This window comes from Neodiprion virginianus, chromosome 7, assembly GCF_021901495.1.
Source record: "Neodiprion virginianus isolate iyNeoVirg1 chromosome 7, iyNeoVirg1.1, whole genome shotgun sequence".
Lineage (NCBI taxonomy): Eukaryota > Metazoa > Arthropoda > Insecta > Hymenoptera > Diprionidae > Neodiprion > Neodiprion virginianus.
The window spans coordinates 14773308-14794683 of record NC_060883.1 but is presented as its reverse complement, the minus strand read 5'-3'; the positions used below and the strand labels follow the sequence as shown (position 1 = coordinate 14794683).

Genomic DNA, 21376 nt, shown 5'->3' with positions numbered 1-21376 from the left:
ATCCTGTTAATTTTGTGTTACAGTGATGCGCGCGCATCTTGAAATTGAATTCGGTTGAGTGGGCAACTTCATCCTGTTAATTTTGTGTTACAATTTTGTGTTACAGTGATGCGCGCGCATCTTGAAATTTCACTCTCATCAGTTTTTCATAACGCGCCTAAAGAAGTATAACTTCAAAAAAAGTTTCAGCGGATTTACACCTACGTTTAGAAGAGTGAGAAAAAAATCTTTTAATGCTATACCAAATGTTTCGGAAACATTGAAAGCACATACTTTGTTAAATCACGTTCAAGAATGTGTAAACTTTGTCAACAAAGGATTGAGTTCAATAAATATCGGAAGAAACATAAAATAAATTCCATGGACAGTGATAGTTACAGGTTGAGACTGAAAAATGCTGTTGTTCAATGCTCATGGCGTGTTTTAACTAAATTTATACAAAAAGGAGTACAGTGTTTATAATTTAAATAAAATTGTTGTTAAATGTTAATAATGGGAAACGCTAAATTGGCTACAAATGTTATAAATCTAGTTACTACCTGAATACGTTGAGTTCGTGTTAACCGATTTTTTTTATCACTCATAACTCAAAAAAAGGATTAACGAGGATTTTGGTTTCAATGTACAACTATTTTTTACTATTCTATAATATTTTCAAGAGAATAGAATAAATATAGAATCGACGATCACATTGCCTGAGAAATTACCGATTACTTAATTCACGTGCAAGTGAACTCGATCAAATTACCCATCACAATGAAAGTATGAAATTGAACTGCAGTCGACAACCTGTTGCTTATACTTTTGTACTGTAATTAAGTAGACTATAGTAATACATTCATAAAGTAGCGAGTATAATTGCATTTAGTTTAACTGCGTATTGCCTGAGTTTTTCTTATAATTATTTTCCCCGTTTACGTTAAATACGGGCAATCAAGTTGAATTTCAACAATGGCGGATCCAATACGGCGGTCAGACAAAAACAGCCGGACGGAAAACTTTGAAAAAATTCTGTAAAAGCTTTTGGTGTGTATTAAGTTTGAGTAAAAATTAGCATTCGGATTTTCATGGTAAATGAGCAGAAAATACTTTTTTTCGTGGAAAAGTACGAATTTCGACCAGTTGCTTACATGTACTATTTTTGCAATAAGTAAATAAATTTTATACTTTTTTTTTAAGTGAGAAATATTTGAGTGACCACGTGAAACCAGAAACCTCAACAGTTGTTACCAAAAAAGTAGTTTAATAAATAAAAAGGTGCAAAAAAAAAAAGGTGGGACGCTAAGCGTCCCAGCGTGAATTAAAGGGTTAAAACAATTAGTAATTACGTAAAGTTTGTTTACCAGGCATTGAAGTAAAGGCATTGAAGAATGTGTTTAATTGTGCGATATCGAAATAACGGCTAATCAAGATTGGTTCAATAGTAAAATCTTGGAGTAACGAGTAATCAAGTTAGATTTAATTGCAAAAAACTAAAGTAACGGTTAATCAAGTTAAGCGTTACTTGATCGTTAAGTAGTTGAATGAATATTGAACCTAACAGTATTCCCGACGTTCTTTCATTGTGAACAGCGAACTCACCCTTGAAATTGGAAGAGCATTTGACGTTTACGTTTCCGGGAGTAACAGTGAATGGCCACATCCATCCAACAAGCCATCTACAGGCTTGTCCAAGTAAATTCTTCGTGTTTCTCGTCATCGAAACCTGGGAGCTAGAGACTTTGCCGAGTGTTTTAAGGTCTTCCGACGAGCAAGTAACTTCGCGGATATTTTTATCTACGTGAAAGATATGAAAATGTCATTTCTTAGCCTTTGGGGTAAATGAGTGAAGAATGGATTCGAAATTACCGCAGTTGGTACCGCGATCTTTAATGGCGATGTCGGCTTCGGTCCCTACTTTGATTATTTCCTCACATGCAATTGCATTGCTGGATTTTTTTTCGACACGAGCATCCTTCGTCCGAATCTTATTCCGCAGATCCATGAGAACCTTTTCGATAACTCCCTGCTGAGCGTTTGCCAGCTGATTTATCACCTCCTTGCTAAGCCTGAGATCAATTTTTGACAGCACCTTGCGGTTCAGAGTGCTCCAATTGTCCCTCTTTGCCGCTACGCTACTGGCCGAAATGTAGTTATGGACGTCGACAAACCGGGGGTAATAGACCCTCAGCACCTCAGCCATGAGTACTAATTCATTGGGTAAGAATTAACGAGTTGAAGAAAGGTACAAAAGGGAAATTTAGGTGGTGTACACGAGTAAATGGTTAAGAAGTGGGTGAACTTTAGAAATTTCTGTCCTGACTCTCAATCCAATTCCATTCGACTGAGGCTTGTTTTAGTTAAAAGTATACAGATTGAGCTTCACTCGCCTATTTTCGTTCATTAGAATCGATTGCCAAGAAGCATTATTATTGACAATAACATCAACAATGATACCGAGTGACATGCTTTGTGGTGCCCACGTGACTCAAAAATGGCTGAACAGATTTACTTCAAATTTGGTACCATTATTCTTATATGGTGTGATCTATTTTTTACTTTTTTTTTTTTAATTATAATACTTTGCTATTACTTGAGTAAAATGTTGTAGACGTTAGAAGAAAATCGAGATTCAATTTCACACGGTCGCCGTTTTGTTTGAAATCAACATCGGACTGTGACAAAGCGGTTACTGAACTATCCGTGAACTCCGTCTCAAAATTACAAGTGAATCGATAATTCTGTTTTTGAGATATCATTGGTATCGCAAGACATACACGGAGTAATGGTTGACGTTATGGTCAATAAAAATGCCGCCTAACAATTAATGCTAATCAGGAAAATGTGCGAATAAAGTTTTATCTATATCCTTTTAAATAAAATGGGTTAAATACCGCCGTCAGAAAAATCTCGAGGGATGTTCTTCTTCGGCCTTGAAAACGGGATTCCTTCTATCCAGGCGTAGATCTCTTCGAGATTATCTCCCTGGTTCATTCCAGACATTTCACTCATTTTCTTACACGTTGTTTTAATTTTTTCAGACTTCTGTTTTAGCTAATGACGAAGAGAGGTTAGATACTTGTTTGCTACAGATCAATCTCAGGTACCGATTGTCCGGATATTCATTTCAACGACAAATTTAAACTGCAGCTTCTCTTGCATTATACACCCAAATTTCCAATTCACGAGTGAACAAGTACTGTTTAATTTTTTATAAAAATGTCTAATGTAATTATACTGATATTTGTCGTTGCTGCAGCTTCATGGCAGACGTGAAGATGCCCCCTATTCCATTCTAAATTGGATAACATTTGTTTTAAAATTCTTCAATGTTCACGTTGCTCATACCTTATTTAAATAATGACGAACAACAACGCACGTGCTCTTATTTTTCACTTCTTATCTTAACTCAAAAAACAGTGCATAATAAAATATAAGTTTGTCATACAGTCATCTAATTTATATAAACTGTTTTGGCACCCAAGAATTGATTTGTTCGCTGTTATACCTTATTTTACGTAAAATATTAGGCCTTTAACTTTTTGAAGGGCACATTTTTCTACTGAACAACTTTAGAAAATCATATTCTGAAGTCAGAATTACAAAATTCAAAATGGCGAGAAAGAAAATTCATCTTACGAAATTTCCAAAAATCTGTGTCGATAAAACTAGGGTACAGAAAATTACGAAGAAAATATATATTATAAAACTATGTATGGGGAATACGTAAAATAAATTTCAGAGCCCGCGCTGTTAATCAGTAATACAAAAAAATCCTCTTCAATTTCTATGGGTGAAAGCCCAACTTTTACGTGAAAAATTTGTCACTCATAGTGTAATTTTTTTTCATTTCCGTACTGCGATTTTAATTCGGAGACTCAAATTTTTCTTTCAATTTATTTCAGTTCATTATCTCCCTTTTTGTCGTGTGATTTCACATTACCATCAATTGGATTTTATTTTGCTTATAATTTCCTGTATAAATTATTTTCGAGAATATTTTTTATTACATTGAGTGCCTAAGTAGATTCGTAACGGATCCTAACAGCGTAATCTTAGAAAATGCGACGCATAAATTTCCGTCATTTAAAAAATCGTTTATTTCGTTTAGCTTTGAGATTTATTTCTTGCGATGGAAAATGCTGATTTAACTGGCAATTATCTCCCTTTAAATGTGAAAGGATACTAATATTCACAATATAATATAAAGTGATTTTTAAAGTTTATTTCTCCTGCTTTATCACCTGCTCAAATTTCACAACATAAATGATTATTATTAAATTCTAAAATGAATAATCTTGTGCCATTACTTAAACCTTTATTGGTACTGAAATTTCTGATCAGTGATCAGCATGATCACAGAATACGCTCTGCATTGCAATTCGTGTGAAAGGAAATTTGGCAGATTTAACATGTTTTTCAATATTTTGGTAGCATAACATCATTCATATTTTCGCTGTTGCAAGATTCAACATTGCTTAAACTCGTGTTAATTCATTCTGTTGATCTATTCAATAAGACCAAAACTCTTTTATTAATTTTCTCAGCAACAGAAATTTTTACAGAAAGTATTGCAGACTTTACTTATCTTTCATGTCCCTTTTTCTTGATGAAATTCTTATACCTATAACTTGTAGCAATTTTCTTTCGGCCCGAAACGTATCGATATACATTTTAGTTTCTACAACGTAGGAATAAAAATTGTATCGTACAAACTTAAATAATACTCGTGTGATATAAGATAGATCTTTTTGTTACTTAATCCGATATATTAACAATATTCCATATGGTTAACCTTGTTCCTCTGATGAGCAACGATAATATCGTTGATAATAGATCTGAAACTGTTGGCGTGAGTTTTCAACCATGGATTCTTTTCTTCTAGGTAAGCGTCTATGTTATAATTGAAAACCATACGAATGAATTGGCTCCTATTAACATTGGACATGTACTTGATGTTTTTACTTTTCGATGGCTGTGCATTGATGCTCATATTTAACGTACGTTTGTAAAGTGAACCCAAAGGATTCTCTTCATCAGAATCTACGATGTCGATAATTTTTGCTGGTATCGTGGGCCGATGGTCAATCTCTCGGGTCTCGTTTCGAATACATAATCTATCCTGAGTTTTTCCAAGTGATAAAATCTTGCTATTCAAATTTCTGTCTGAAGCTACGAGAGGAATATCATTTTCCGTGTTGCAGGACGGTCTTATTTTATAAGAGACGAATATTTGTTTCAGCATCTTTACTATTTCTCCGGAAGCTTTGCATACTTGGAAATCACTGTCGTTGTCCAACGTGGCCAGAAGTACCTGCACAAGAATTCGCTAAATGTCAGAAAATATGAATATATGGAAAGCAGTAATTTTCAGAAACAATTTGCTGCTCGATTTTCAATTAATTTTCTTCTTCTTTTAAACGTTTAATCATTTTCTGTTCACAACGAATCAGTCATACTGTCTGAATCAACAATAAGAAATAGAGCAAAAACCGTTTGAAAAATCTCCAACAATGTTATTTGCGCAAACGATGGTGAACACTAACGAAACAATGTCCCTACTATGTAATAGAAATATGAAAAAAGAAGGTTAAAAGGGATTGAATTTTAGTGTTATTGATCTGATTATAGTGTTTCGGGCTCATTTTGCTCGCTGTTCAGTTTCTGGCGAATTGTCTCAAAAGCCTTCAAGAAATCGTGTATTATAGTATAGCTATAATGCGCAATGTAATTGTTGAAGAACATTTGTTACACCGTACTTACACAAATTTATTTCTATGCATTCCGAAGATGGGTAATTATTTTCTTTTAAATTTCGCTGACACTGGAGGTTTCTATGGTGAACAAAATAAGCGCATAAATTTAAAATTGATTTGAAAATACGACAGATTAATCCTTTTAAGCGTTGCTGTTATAAAACTTTTGTTCGAGTTATTGATATCTTAACTTGTGCAAAATATTCGAATTTACTCAGAATCATTGCTGTTATACAGTACAGGCGACGTTGTATCCATTCCTGATTGTCATAATTGCCAACAATAACACTTTAGAGATTTTCCGAACGGCTTTTCAACTTCTCCTGATTTTTGATTTCGAAGGTACGGTCCTGCTGGATTCAAGTTGGATGGACTTACGCTCAGACAATTTCGGTTTGCTAATTCGTCAAGAACTTTAATGATCCGTTTTTTAATCTCGTCTTCGTCGAGGGAAACTATTCTTCTATGCTCCTTAGAAAACGTATAGGTAGGAAAAGTTCCATCTAGCATCCCCTGATCACTAAGGCGTGACTTTATAAATTGTGACCAGAAATCCAGCGCCTTCACTCTAACTTCCCAGTTAAGATCTAGAATGGCGGTTGCGGACATGACGTTCGTGATTTTGTCTAATGTTGATTCTCTGTAAAAGCGATAAATGGGATCGTCTGTTATATGGAAATCGTGAGAATGTTAATTACTCGAGTAAATTTTTCAAAGGGTTCGTCATAGCTTTTACTGTACACAAAGTTGAAATCTTAGAATGTTTGTATGATGTTTGAACTCACAAGCATTTCCTATAGACGAACAATTCCTTGACAAGTATAACAGCTTCTCTTCTTACTATCGCTTCCATTTCATTGGTTATCAAATTTACAGCTACGTTCTGAAAGTGATGAATGGAGGGTCGTTCAATACAGTTAGATATTCTACGATATATTTATAAATATAAAATTTGGTGTGGTCCTTAAACAGTCATTTTCGAATTTTGATTACCTCACCCCTAAAATCAGTTTCTAACAATTAAAAAATAATTCCGTTGTTTTTTCAGATTTTCATCTCAACTCTAACCCGTGCCCGTAAAAGGGTTTATTTCCCCATTCAACCCTTTCAGGAACACATTAAATCCACCCAACGGATTTCGATAGAATTTGGTCTAGGAAGCTTTCTTGGGTCGCTGGTTACGAAACTGAACTCAAAATTTGAAAATTCAAAATGGCGGATCCAATATGGCGGACCATAATCCTACAGTCATTTGATGTTGCCAATTAATCATAATAATGAAAAAAGTTATCTGATTTTGAAAAAACTCGGTATTCGGGGGTTATTGAGGTCGCTGATTACGAATCTGAACTTGAAATCATGAATTTCAAAATGGTGGATCCAATATGGCAACATCAAGTGACTTTTGGGATTTTGGTCCACCATATTAGATCCGCCATTTTTAATTTTTCAATTTCGAGTACATATTCGTAATCAGCGACCGCAAAAGTCGTTGAGTACCGAATTTCACTAAAATCCAGTAATTGTTCGGATTATCGTCCATAATATTGGATCCGCCATTTTGAATTTTCAAACTTTAAGTTCAGATGCGTCAGTGATCCAAAAAATCCCCGTATACCAAATTTTATCGAAATCCGTCCTCTAGATTTAATGTACCCCTGAAAGAGTTAAATGGGGGAATCCAGCCTTTTGCGAGCAGGCGTTAAAGTTTTGGTAAACATTTGAAAAAATAAAGGAATGGTTTTTGAATTGTTTGGGGCCGATTTAGGGGGTAAGCTAGTCCAAATTCAAAAATGACCTTTATAAGGACCACCTAATATACGTACATACGTGAAACTCAATTTACCGGCAGATCGAGGTGGTACAATTTGTCAGCCCATATCTTGTGTAGTCGCACAAAATTTGAGAGGCATTTTAGCGCTGTTGCTCTTACGTAACCAATTTCGTCGGTAGCAGCGATGTCGACGATCAACTCTGGAAACCGGTTAGCAAGAAGTAAATCTTGAAAGGCTGGATATTCTAAAAGAAGAATAACAGATACAGAAATTAATTTTCAAACATCAAGTTTCAACTCGATTGACTACTATTTCCTTATACTGCCTTACTGTCTTCGGCTATTCTCGCAATTGTATTTATCACTTGCAAAACGCTCTCTCTGACTTGCCACTCCGCATCGTGTAGCCGTTTGCACAGTACTAGTCCCATTTCATCTGTCTGCCTGTCCAATTTCATCAGCAGTACCAAATTTGGTGCCATAAAATTCTCAATTCCCATTCTGCAGAGCGAAAGCGCTTGGATACACACCTGAGTAGCATCAAGTTGTACTTCAAATAGTATTCAGTTAAAAGTGTCACGAACGCCGCATGTACATACACTAAATTATCATTACACGACTATGTCATTAATTATTAATTCGCTTTTAAAATAGACGAGGAAGCATAGCCTTAATTTCACTATTAAATACGTATAATTTAACCATATATAATCCAGTCCGTGGCACGACGAAAGCGCAGCGGCGCAGTGGACCGCTGCAACGTCAGCGTTCTCGCACCCGCCAGATCCCGGGTGTAATCAACACCGGGATGAGGCGAGCGCGAGATTACGCGCATCGAGAATGATCATCGCGAGGCGAGCTTTTGTTCTAAATTGTAAAATCAGCAAAAACCTTACTCGCTGTCCGACGCTCCAAGGGGTGTCAGACGAGCGAGCGAAGTTAGTTCCGTTAGAAACAGCCTAATCGACATCTACGGAACCCGGCTCCTCCAAGGCTGTTGTGTGAAGAGTATCAGACTTACAAGGAAACGTTTTCAAGTGTCCCCCTCCGATTTCGATGAAACTCTGGTATGTTATAGAGGGTCAAAATCGATGGCATACGTATTTTTTTTTATCGGCCCAAACTCATTTTAAAGGGGTGAAACACCCCTCCAAAGTTGACCACCTCCCAAGATGATTTTTCTGTTCTGCGTACAAGGAGGGGATTTTGATAACTAATAATGATAGTAATAAATACCTTGTCAAAAGTGATGAAAAATACACTTCGAATATTCTCAAGAACTCTTTATTTTAGGGGTTAACTTGTATATACAAAGTTCAAGTAATTCATTTTTTACATTAGAAACAAGATGTTCATCAGAGCTCAATGAATCCAACAGCACTGTGAAGAGCATGCAAGAATACAGAATACGTGCTTTTGATTTTTTCCCAAAAACTGAATTTTTATCGACTTTTTTCCCATTATTGCGGATTATGTCTAGTATTCAGCCATGAATCATTGAATAACATTGTTTGAGGCTCGCATTCATTCTGGCATCGCTCTCTTATCATTTTACTGTTTTATCATTTTTGTTCAAGAAACGTAAATATTTTTCATTTCCAGCAGACTATCAACTACTCGAAAATTCGATGTATGTCATATGTAAACAAGTCATATCTCTACTTGAATTAATTCTATGGCACAGATGTTTGAGGGGTAAGGGCTGGGAAAAAGATAAACAAAAAACAAGTAGTGATTATTAGCCATTTTGCATTGAAAAAATGAATGAAGAAATTTTTTTTTGTCACTTTGATTCATACACTAAATACACCTGTAAATAGTTTTGTAAATAAATTACGTTTTTATATAATACAAAATTGTTGAACATGCACATGATTCTACTTCCTCTACCGTGGCCACACCCTTTAATCAAAAACAAGTTCCAAGTTTATCTATAAATCGCTTTATGGATGATAGTCGGTACAATAATGATATTCATCAAAAAAATGCTGTAGGCAAAGTGATTTTTTACACCAAGAACATCTGATTACTGCGACATTCGTGCAACCTTCGATTTCACAATTCGGATGAGATGACTGTCCAAATGCAAAATCGACGGGGTTATCAAATTCATCAGGTTTCTTTGCAATGAACCCGCTTTTATGCCACGCATAACGAAACAAATTATGATATCGCGGAGATGACAGTTGGTTGTGAACTAAAGACTGTAATTTTATTATATTATTCCTTAAATGTAAATTTAAATCATAATCAAGAAGAACTAGGGTGTCTGAAAAATGACGAATATAATTTTTCCATATACGGAAGCCGAAAACATCGAGAGGTTGAATTTTTCCAGTGGTTCCTTTCGGTATCAATAAAGTCGTCAACTTTTTGTCTTGGGGTGTTGTCTCTTGCACAACTCTAGAACAATGCCCACTCCAAGAATAAATTAGAAGTAGACTCTTCGGTCCCACTTTTGGGATAAACACTTCTTCTAACCACATCTTGAAATGCTCTGTAATGAATCATTGTGATTAATATCGTTTGAATATATGCAGCGCGAAACAAGAATTATTATACCTGAAGTAAGTTTTCCTGATTTGGAAGCTGTGATGAAAATATTTGGCGGTCTGAATAAATGTTGTTCAACTATAGGTCCGAACGTTCCAGATCGTTCTTTTAAAACAATAAATAAAGGAGATAATAATTTTCCGTCCGCTGAAATTGTAGGCTGTATAGTATAACTGTGCGTTGTTGAAGTTACTGATTGTACTATGCACGACACTTGTTTAGTTCCTTCTTCCGTTAACATTCGTCCAGAATGAATCTCTATTTGAAAACCACTCTGATCAGATTTATATATATTTTGTCATCCATATTCGGAAATATGAGGTTCAACTCTTTACAAAAATTCTTCAGCACTCTTGTGTAAATATTCACTATTTTCCACTGATTTTCGCGTGACGAATTTATTGATTTTTCTGCTAGTAATGCGATGGATCTTCTTAAAGTGAAGTAACCACGTTGGCGATGCTTTAAATCGAAAATCCTTATGACTGATAAGTCCTTGGGCCTGTAAAGCCCATCTTCGCAGATCCGTATCATGAACAATCAAGCCTGTGTCAATGGCATTTTTCATATTCTGCAATGTATACTCTGATATGCGAGCTAATTTTTCCATGTATGTCCCTCCCTGGTTGATTTGGTGTGCCCAACGACGCAATTGTCGTACTGATTTGACTTTTTTATATCTATGACGAACCGTATCAATTGAGCGATTTTTTTTTCGTCTTTGCACTTCTCCAATATTCAACAGCTCTTGTTTTATAATCGAAACTTAAAGGTTCCTCATCTTCGGAACAGCTATCTTCAGGTCCTTCGGAAGGCACCTGAAAATCTGCATCTTCCACTGCGAACGTTTCAAGATTTTTGTAGGGCTCTTCAAAGTCAAGAGAATTTTCCTCAATCATTTCCGCACTATTATATTCTGTCATGCTTTGTAATAAAATGTTTTCGAAGTTCGATACTGTTTCACGTTCATCATTTGTTAACGGGGACTCGGGTATATTCGTTACTTCAAATGCTGCCCACGGAAGTTTAATAACGTTTATTGGATTCACTTTCATTGTAAACGTGAGAAGAAATTCAATAACTGCTCGAAGTTCCGTTATTAACGTATTAACAAGCACTGAACGGTCTCACGACTTTTCATATTGAAAAGATCCGAAAGATACGCGTAATCGTTAAAAAAAATATCTGTGCCATAGAATTAATTCAAGTAGAGATATGACTTGTTTACATATGACACACATCGAATTTTCGAGTAGTTGATAGTCTGCCTGAAATGAAAAATATTTACGTTTCTTGAAAAAAAATGATAAAACAGTAAAATGATAAGAGAGCGATGCCAGAATAAATGCGAGCCTCAAACAATGTTATTCAATGATTCATGGCTAAATACTAGACATAATCCGCAATATTGGGAAAAAAGTCGATAAGAATTCAGTTTTTGGGAAAAAATCGAAAGCACGTATTCTGTATTCTTGCATGCTCTTCACAGTGCTGTTGGATTCATTGAGCTTTGATGAACATCTTGTTTCTAATGTAAAAAATGAACTTTGTATATACAAGTTAACCCCTAAAATGAAGAGTTCTCGAGAATATTCGAAGTGTATTTTTCATCACTTTTGACAAGGTATTTATTACTATCATTATTAGTGATCAAAATTCCCTCATTGTATGCAAAACAGAAAAATCATCTTGGGAGGTGGTCAACTTTGGAGGGGTGTTTCACCCCTTTAAAATGAGTTTGGGCCGATAAAAAAAAATACGTATGTCATCGATTTTGACCCTCTATAACATACCAGAGTTTCATCGAAATCGGAGGGGGACACCTGAAAACGTTTCCTTGTTAGAATCACCGTCAATTAGAGAGGGAACCCCTCTAATATCAAAAGCGGTATTGAAAAGCGTCTCGCGTCGCGGCGTTAGTTCTTGAAGTTAGAATAAGTGTCAAAAGCTCGAGCCACGAACTCTGTAGAGACGTGTAGTAACAAGAATAGTGATAAGTGAGTGTAAACGAGTGAGAGCCGTTCTTTGGATGTGTAATTAAAGAGTGAGTAGACAAAGGAGTGAATGAGAATATTAGATAAAAACATTGTAAGCTTCCTCGTCTCAAATATTCACCTGCTGCTGTCGCTTGCTATTTGCAATTGATTCATTAAAACTTGGTTCCATAGTAAACATTCTGTTACAATATAATTAAATCCTCCAACCCATTTCCCAGGGATCGCCCTGTAGAGGACGATCACCTACCAACCCACGCAAAAATAAACCTCTGCGACAATCTAGAGGGTTAAGTCGTCGCGTGCGAGACCGCTCCGCATGTGACAAAAGGTGCAAAAAAAAATTTCATTTCGTGATTAAAAAACTGGTTCTAAACAGAAACTGAATCGATCAATCCTTTTCGTATACATACTTACAATGTAAACCATTTACAAATAATGTGTAAGTACAGTGTATCTATTGAATTTGTCATCATTTTAATTAGGTATGTTAACTTTCATTATTTAGCCATTGTCGAGTTTTGTTGGCCTTTTGTAGTTTCGTTTATCGTTAAAAAAATTTTATTGAAAATTACGAATCAATTTTACTACACTAAAACTTCTTGTTAGTCATTTGTTAGAGAAACGAAAATTTATCAACGCTAATTCGTACCTTCAGACCAGCGTTTGGATGATTCAGGATAGCTTGAACGGATGGAAGAATGGTTATAGTTTCCAAGCACTCTTGCCACTTGAATTTATATTTACGTAAAATTGTCGCAAGAGCATGAAGAACAGCAGACAACAGCTCTGGGAACTTAACGATCGGATCGCCATTGAGAATCACCTTCAATCGTGGTACCTTATGATATTCAACCTCATTTCCATATTTACTGGTTGTAAAATTATATCGACAATTTGCTTCATTATTTCCAGCGCTTGCATATTGCTTCAATAGGTGTGACATTAATTGAAATAAAATCGCCACGCCCTCCTGTGATTGAAAAGATTAAATTGAAAAATGATTATTGTTTACGGGGCGTTATCTTTTACATCGGCTAAGATTTTAATACCGCATTTTTCATTTGCGTAAATTTTTTTAAATTTCGATCTACCCGTTGAAAAGCGGATTCCTGTTTTTTTGTTTAATATTCATTATAATTGTTTTTTAAATTATCAACCATTACAAAATTTCATCTTCCAATTTTTCAAATGAATATTAATAAGCGATAAATTTAACCTGATTACCTACCCTGTCCATGACGTCTAACGTGTCTAGTATTATTTGAATAGACGTTTTGGCCATCAATTCTTTCGGCAATTCTTCCCTCAGTAATGTGTCGCGTAACATGTAGCAGAACCTTTGTGTATAAGTGCTTGTGACGCTGAAAAATTTGTACAAGAAGATTTCGAATTCGTCCTCGGGAATTTCCGGAACACACACAAATACGTCCAACAGACCCATCTGCGTAAAACATTATTGTTAATAAACGAACATTTTTTCCCCTTTAGTTGATGAGGTATTGAGAAAAGAATGCATTATCTGGTAATCGATGGACGAGGGATAAAAAAATACTGGATCACAGGTATGATTTTTGAAAACAAAGGAAACTGAAAATATTTCGTTAAAAGTGCGAAATGTGCAACATCATATCAATTAATTATAATCCCACTTTCTAAAATTTGAGGCTTTTGCAATAAAATCTCCGCTTTTCAATAAAAACCTCGTAGTAATTATTAAGATGTTTCAGGGGAAAAATGAATACTTAGGATTGATCTAGAAACGGACAATGTGGCGGTTGAAAAGACCTTTAGACCTTAGTCTTTTTTGTACCAAAAATATATTGGGTAAAAATTTTTCCTGGGGGGTGAAATTCAACTTTCAATCTACTATAAACGAGATAACTAATTGACATAAGGTAATGAGACGTAAGTATCATATATAATTGCAGTGAATGTCAGGAGTTACTTATTTTCATTACCAGTAAAACTACACCGTGATTTTCAATTTGGTAATTACTTGGCATTTTTATATCACACAATCGATTCACTTTTTTCCAGTATGTTAAAAGCAACTTTCCACCGTTTGCCATGCCCAAAATATGTTTTTTTGCCAACAGTACCGAGTCTATGAATTGTAAAGTTACTCCAAAAACCTCCCATGCTTTAGGGTCCACGACCCCATTGGATCCATCGATTCCGTCTTTGAGTCTCATGAATAGCAGTAGATATACCAGCTTCATAATGTGTGAGTGTAATTTTATGCTTGTGCAGGATTCGAATAAACCCATTATCCTGGATTCGAGGTTTGTCACCGAATCCAGGAGTCGTGGTATCGCGTTGTCTATGCTCAAGAACAGTGTGTTTTCCATTATGGCGGTCAGGACGTCTATTGCGCTAAGAAACGCTTCATTTTCCTCAAGCTTTTGTTGAGGCTGAAGGCTGAAATTATTCCTAATAAAAGGTTCGGCAGCCACGGAAATGACTCGTCCACAAAACACGGTGTTTCCAGATTCGAACATCAATAATTTACATATGAATTTTTGACTCTCTCTTGTCACGTACAGCATCCGATTCGAGTGGCAAGACTTTGCTTGTTCTATCCACGCCTCTGTGAAATTAATAATCATCATGATGAACATCTCAGTGATATTTTCACGGTGACATCTTTCTCTGGCAAATTATATTCCTTTGTATTCCTATAACAGTTTCAGACGATACCTTGATTGAAAAAGTTTATGAACTAATATTCTTGCTGCATAAAAACCAATCAAAAAAAGGTTTACTTTACAGATGTTTTACTTTTCATCTGCTGACTAATCTGTACAAAATTCATCGTTGGCGAGGTAAATCTAATTACCACATCTGAATCATATTTGCATCCAGGTAGGATGCAGTCGAATCAAATAAATGAGGTACCTTGATGAGGTAATGTTTTTTTTTTTGTATCTTTTGTGCCAGCGCTTTCTGATTAGTCATACCAAGATTTGACCGTAAATGTCTGATTGAAATGACAGATGATTTGACACTGCATTGAAAACTTGCAAAGAAAACTGACAAATTCATACATAATTCGAATTTTACTGACAATCAGAAATTGACTAATCGTAAGCTTATTGGAAAAAGCCAAGAACTTGACAGAGATTTATCAATATCAACAAAGTACTTTTTGATTAACGCTAAACAGGAAAAAAATTGTTAAAAAAACCCTTAGATTCTACCAACGAAAACATTTGGACGAATTTTACGCTTGTATTCGTATAAATGGCAGGTCCATAAAATTGTCAGTGACGTTTACCAGTCTCGATGATCCATTGCCGTCCGCTTGTGTGGTTAACAAATTCAAGTAGCATCTTGGTGTAAGCCATTTTAACGGAGGAGTGAACGTGGGAATCCTTCAGAGCAAAGACAGTGCATAATTTATTCAGTATATCTTTGTGATACCAATAGAGAAAGTCGACTTCATCGCGACCAAGAATCCTGACCAATTTTATAGTGAATATTATCACAGCCTGGTAAGGCTTTTTTTCAACTGTCCAAGTATCCATTGCTTTCGAAACCCATTTTTGTAAAATGGACTTGTCAACATCGCCGCCCGTGCAACCTATAACACATAGAACAAGTAACACCAATAGGATAATAACATTTAAAAAAAAGTTATTAGGCATATATTTGAGTATAATGAAAAAAATTATTATGCTTTTTTTTAGAATTTTACACTGGTTTTACTCTTTAACCCTTATGTGCGCACCCAGCGTTTACCATATGAATGCGCCCTCAGGGTACTTGGATTCTCTATGATGTGAACGGAGCCATCCAAAATTAATTCACTTTATCCAATTAGCATAAATAAAAAGTATATGAGCTGTTTTAAAGTCTTATAGGACAGTTAATTCACTGCAAAGGGAAATTGGAGCAGAGGTTTCGAACGCTTCGCAGACATCGCGCGGTTAGTCTTGATCCGTGGCGGTTGGCAGATGTTCGAAATGTTAGTGGCAATGGTAGTAGCGTAGCATAGATTTATTTATTTTTCCAATAATCTGTGTTATGTCATTAAGACATGTATCAGTATCACAACTTATTTCCAGGTGACCAAATCATTTTTCACTTACAAGCGGGCACTCGGGTCCTTCCCGTGGCTACCTGTTTTCAACCTCCATATTTTAATGGTAAAAAAAAACAGCTTCCAAATAAGGCGAATCGCGAGAGTCAGGAAGCTCATATCAAAGGTGAAATTTTTCAGAAAACTCATAATAAATGTGTGAAGTGGTGGTCACCCGGGTACTCGGGTTTTAATTGGAAAAGTTTAATATATATGCTACTGCGCAAAAAACGAGTCAGTTGATTGTAAATATAATAACATATATCGTACCTCTGCTCGAAATCTTGTTTTCGATGTGTGAGAGTAATATGTCGAGACATGTTGTCGAAGCGATGGAGTAATCGGGCAGAAGTAACAAGCCAAGAACTTCCTTGAGCTTGTCATTTTTATTCACAGAACTCATCGTACACAGTATCAAACACCGATGACAGCGACAAGAATGGGTTTGGCTGCATATACAAACGACGTAAATAATATTATATCTATTTATCGAGCGATTCGAAATCAGTAGAGATTCTTTATATGGTGAAAACATTACATTGACCCCATAAATAGGGCACTGTTCTTATCGCCGTGCTCTCCATTTGGTATCAATTTTTCATAATATATGTTTTGGTGAAATACGTATTTCTCTGATTATATAAATGTGTATATATATTTGTATACCCAATATCTATAATACGTTGTATATACATGTATACCCTCAGTTACGTAAAAAAGTTACCACGACAATTTTTTTTTTTTTTTTTTAACCACCGAGCTTTAACAAGAACATGGCGGAGTGAATTCTTATCAAATATCAAACCAGATTAATCCATTAGTTAAAACTGCACACAACGGCGGTCAGCAAGTTAGTGCGGCCAACACCAACAAATTGCTTTAGTGGATTCGTCTTATACTCACTGTCAACCTGTACACGATATCATATCATTTATAATCACATGTTTGCGACGCACCATTAAGAACTCTAAAAAGACGGAGAGACATCTTGTAAGCAGAAATCAGATAACCCAGAACTAAATCTACCAGTTTATTATTATTTTTTAATCGCACCAAATCTTTGCAAACAGCACGGATCTGTAAGAAATAATTTTTCTTTTCCACACTTGCTTGGACAATTTGATTTTCGAAGCGTGAATAAAATGCCCTATTTTCGAACAGAACGATAAAATTACATTGGCACATACGCACAACTGACGTCCTCGATTTTACACGCTGTCTAATTGACATCGCAAGTTAACCAACTTCAATTTTACACGCTGTCAGTGACACCTTTATTGCTTCTCAAATCAAACTATCCTTCACAGGTGCTGGAAATAGTAGCGTGTGTTACAGGTGTGGAAAGTGGGCGATATCTGACTCACGTGATTACAGAACTCGCCTTTCGGCTCACAGTGCAAACTTCACACCTATCAGAAATCGCCTACTTTCCATACTCGTAACACAATATATTATTCTTACATGTACAAACATATTTATAACTATGCATTTAATAATCTACGTCATACAATATTGTACTCAACATTTTTTCGCTAAACCTTAAGTGGTGAAGCTTGAATGTGTCATCTACACGTTTTTCTATCCATCTGCACGTAACACAAAAGTCAAATACTATTTACTAGACGTTTTGAAAACATTTTAGAACTCAATTTATCACTTATAAAGTCTTCTGAAGGATCCAACTTGAAAAAATGACACGTATGAAGACTATGGCTATAGACGTCTCTAGACGTCTTTTTATCAATATTACTTCTAGTCTTTTGTTAGCTGCATTAGGTAACCTCCGTAAAGCCACAGCTATTCAAACGATTCGTTTGACATCGAGCTGAAAAGTTACGTGTTCTTGTCAGTATATAAAATACCGGAAGTGTTTTGTGAAATCAAAATTACATTTGACGTCCGTACTGCTAAATTCGAAAAGATATCTTTGTGTAACCAATGGAATCTCCGTCAGCTGTTTGATCAGATACTTTCGGAAACGGCAGTACAGGGCTCATGTGTATCTCCGGTTGCCTATCTACGGACGCTTAGCGTCGAGCTTCACAAAAAACATTCGATATGTGTACCATAGCCAAATGTGGATCTCCTGCAATTACGCATAAACTATAGTGAGCCCTGACTCCACCTTGAAATCTACAATTTCAATTCATCACTCCCGTCACGATTTGGGCATCGCAGTAAATGTTAGAGTAAATTCACCTCAATTAGTTTTCACAGAATTTGTCCTCCACATGGCGATCTTTCAAAATAAGTGACACGGATTGAAGACTTCAGAATATTCTTCGAAGCGAAAGAACCTGATAAGCTCAACTGATTTTTATCTAGTAATCAAGCTGCTGCACTTACCTAATATATCGTTTCATTGAATATGTATATGAGGCTTTCTACGAGACTCACTAACCGATTGACCATGATATCGTTGGATTTCATCAAGGATCTTACCTATGTTAGTACGAAAATCTAAGACATTACAAAAATTTTCGGTAATCGTTCGTCTTTATCGTATGTGTTTTTAAACCAATCTCAAAAACACCTAAATAAATTGATATGAAGCAAGAACAAAATATTCTGTTTTCGTAATAAAACATTTTTATGTAAGATTTAAAGTGGAAGTACGGTTCTTTCAATTTTTTTTTAAATCATTTTTTCTATTTTCTAACTATCTGGACTATTTTCAAACCTGTTCCAAATCCATCATAGTTCATACCACATTTTCGATTTGATAACCCATTTTTCAAATTGTTTTTATAATCCTAAAACACACTCACAGTTTTTCTCATACTTTTGCAATAGATTTTAAATACTAGTACGAATAGAAAAAACTTATTTAAATAATAGAAAGAACATCCTTCCACTGTGAATTTTGTGTGAAAATGTTTCATTTCGAAAATAGAATGTGTTTTCTTTTTAATAAAAATCGATTTGGGCATTTTTGAAATCGGTTGAAAAGTTCATATGGTGAAGACGAGTGATCAGAAAAGCTAAAAAATTTTTTTAGGTTTTCAGGGATCGTACCAACATGGGAAAAATCTTTGATGACCTCAAACTGAAAACAATCTAGACAACAAACCAAGCCGTGCTGGGACTAATGTACGATGAATATTTATACTCAAGCCGCGTTTCACCAGTTAATCACTGCTAATATAACACAACAATACCACAGGTCAACGAAAATTGTTTAGAAATGACAACGCTATAACAGCGCGATAACAAACCGAAAAGAACTCTGTCTCTCGTGAAATGAATTGTATTAAATTCGTTTTTGACTTGGATCGCGACAGTAAAATGCTATTGCTACGCTGTCAAGAGACTAACGTTTAACGTAATGAATTTAATCCCCTGACTCCTAATTACATGACGAAATCACAGAGTGAATACGTATCGAACACTGTCTAACAGCTTGTATCAAGCATCTAGAGATTCACGCTGCACTATTAGAGAACAAAGTATGTTCAGAAAGCGTAGTCTATGAGAGGATGGGATCCCCACTGGTCTGTTAGACTATTACTGCAGGGCTTGACTAATATTCTGATCTAGTAGATCGCGGTGCTGGAGATTCGTATTGCACATACTTTGCCACTTGAAAATACTTAACGAATCAAATCGAGTCAATAAGACACAATTACCGAACGCGCCTGTCACGGATCGAGTATACCCTACCATCTTCCCCTGCAAAGTTAAATTACGTAGAATTACGAAACCTACAACGGTATATTTTCCATGTTGCTACACTGTCAATCTATGTCGAGAATTAGTTTAGTTACTTATTCAATCAGAGTTGCCTATAGTAGAGACATTCAATCACCGTATTGCAATTTGCAGTTGCTCAAAGTTTTTTCGAGTGATATCTATTCTCGTACATATATTTTAAATTAGAACTGAAAATATACACCAACAACAAATATGCCATCGTTGAGACGTCCGTAAAGACATTTTGTTCATCAAAGTTGTTCGTCGTTGTTTATAGTTCTTCCATCGATTGTCTTGTAAACATCTCTTGTTAATCACTTTCACGAAGATGCCAATATGTCGTGGCTTTTAAAAACGATCGATGTTGAAGTTCGCAACGTTAAAGAATTTTTTTTCTTTGTAATGTTGCAACTCTAGAATTTGGTTTCAATCTCAAGACCTTTCTTAACTTGAAACCGATTAGATTTCGGGTACGATTGATATAGTAGTTATCAAGTTAATTGGGTAAAATCAAAAAAGAAATAAAAATAATGATAACTCGAGAATGGATTAACGTCTTTCGATGCTTTTAGTCTCAATAGATGCAGCTTTTCTTAGATTATAACAGACTAAATTCTGAATTTCAACGGTCAAGTTGTTTTCGATTTATTTAGCTTTTCGTGGTCTCACGAGGTCCAAATTACCCCAACATCCACTTAGCAGTTAAATAAATGTACGATCGCAGAGACCCAAAAAATTGACCCGTCCGATACATGAAGTTTGAAGTTCCCTTTTCAGTGGGGATTACTAGAGCCTGAAACCCTGCTTAGATTGTAAAATAAATACTTTCTTGCAACGCCTACTATACAGCGTGTCCCTAAATTGAGGGACACGGACCAGCCAGCGTGATACCTGACTGAAATGCAACCGAGAATTTCTTTACCGGAAGGTCGTCCGACGCATAGTTTTTGAATTATAAGCGATAGCGTTAAGCCAATCAGAGTGCACCATTTCAACTGGATTTGCCGCCACGGAAATTGCTGTTTTGTTCGTCTGGGTGAATTATTATTATTCGGTTACAAAGTAAATATCGGCACCTCCCCTCTCTCGCTGTTGTACCCCTTCTCGAGCGCTGACCTCGGTATTGTTGCCGCGGCACACGCTGCCGGCCGCACACCCACGGACGCACACTCGTGTGTGTGAAAATAAGCGAATGCCCAGCTACACAATACTACCAAACACACATCTACGAGTGAAAATAAAAATAAATCTCGAAATAAATCAGCCGATTTAAGATTTAATGTTATAAACACTTCCAATCATCGATGTATGCATAAAACTAGAGATTTAAGACGATTGATATGCCGTTAGGGTTCATAATTAGTCATTCAATCAATCTGAATTATGCTTTCCGAACATTTTCTGTGTCTTTGCAACATGTTTTTTCCACTAGTTTGAAATTCATCATTGACATACGATTCTTCAATAATGCGAGGAAACAACAACTCGCTGAATTGACGTGTCAATAGGTTTGTAAATCAATTACAATTCACCTGAGTTAACACAAAAT

The 21376-nt window shown here is 35.7% G+C and overlaps 2 protein-coding genes across 14 annotated transcripts; both read right to left on the bottom strand.

Moving 5' to 3' along the window:
* Positions 1 to 3903: 3903 nt before the first annotated feature.
* On the bottom strand, positions 3904 to 19644 carry LOC124308735 (uncharacterized). Of its 13 annotated transcripts, none has more exons than XM_046771728.1 (12): positions 18484 to 19644; positions 17661 to 17723; positions 16408 to 16586; positions 15334 to 15639; positions 14018 to 14646; positions 13288 to 13500; positions 12709 to 13029; positions 7841 to 8039; positions 7582 to 7754; positions 6521 to 6618; positions 6114 to 6375; positions 3904 to 5293 (listed from the first exon to the last, which is right to left on the bottom strand). In XM_046771728.1, exons 1-12 carry the CDS (start codon positions 18498 to 18500, stop codon positions 4751 to 4753), a joined length of 3003 nt encoding a protein of 1000 aa, XP_046627684.1. In that variant the 5' UTR covers positions 18501 to 19644; the 3' UTR covers positions 3904 to 4750. The 13 variants fall into 13 exon arrangements, with proteins under 13 accessions (XP_046627684.1, XP_046627685.1, XP_046627687.1 ...); XM_046771731.1 differs by lacking the exon at positions 17661 to 17723 and having other exon boundaries at positions 3905 to 5293; positions 18484 to 18597; positions 19153 to 19644; XM_046771729.1 differs by having other exon boundaries at positions 12709 to 12740; positions 12804 to 13029; positions 16408 to 19644.
* LOC124308744 (uncharacterized) lies at positions 9383 to 10336 on the bottom strand. Its single transcript, XM_046771757.1, has 2 exons — positions 10072 to 10336; positions 9383 to 10006 (listed from the first exon to the last, which is right to left on the bottom strand). Exons 1-2 carry the CDS (start codon positions 10301 to 10303, stop codon positions 9453 to 9455), a joined length of 786 nt encoding a protein of 261 aa, XP_046627713.1. The 5' UTR covers positions 10304 to 10336; the 3' UTR covers positions 9383 to 9452.
* Positions 19645 to 21376: the final 1732 nt, after the last annotated feature.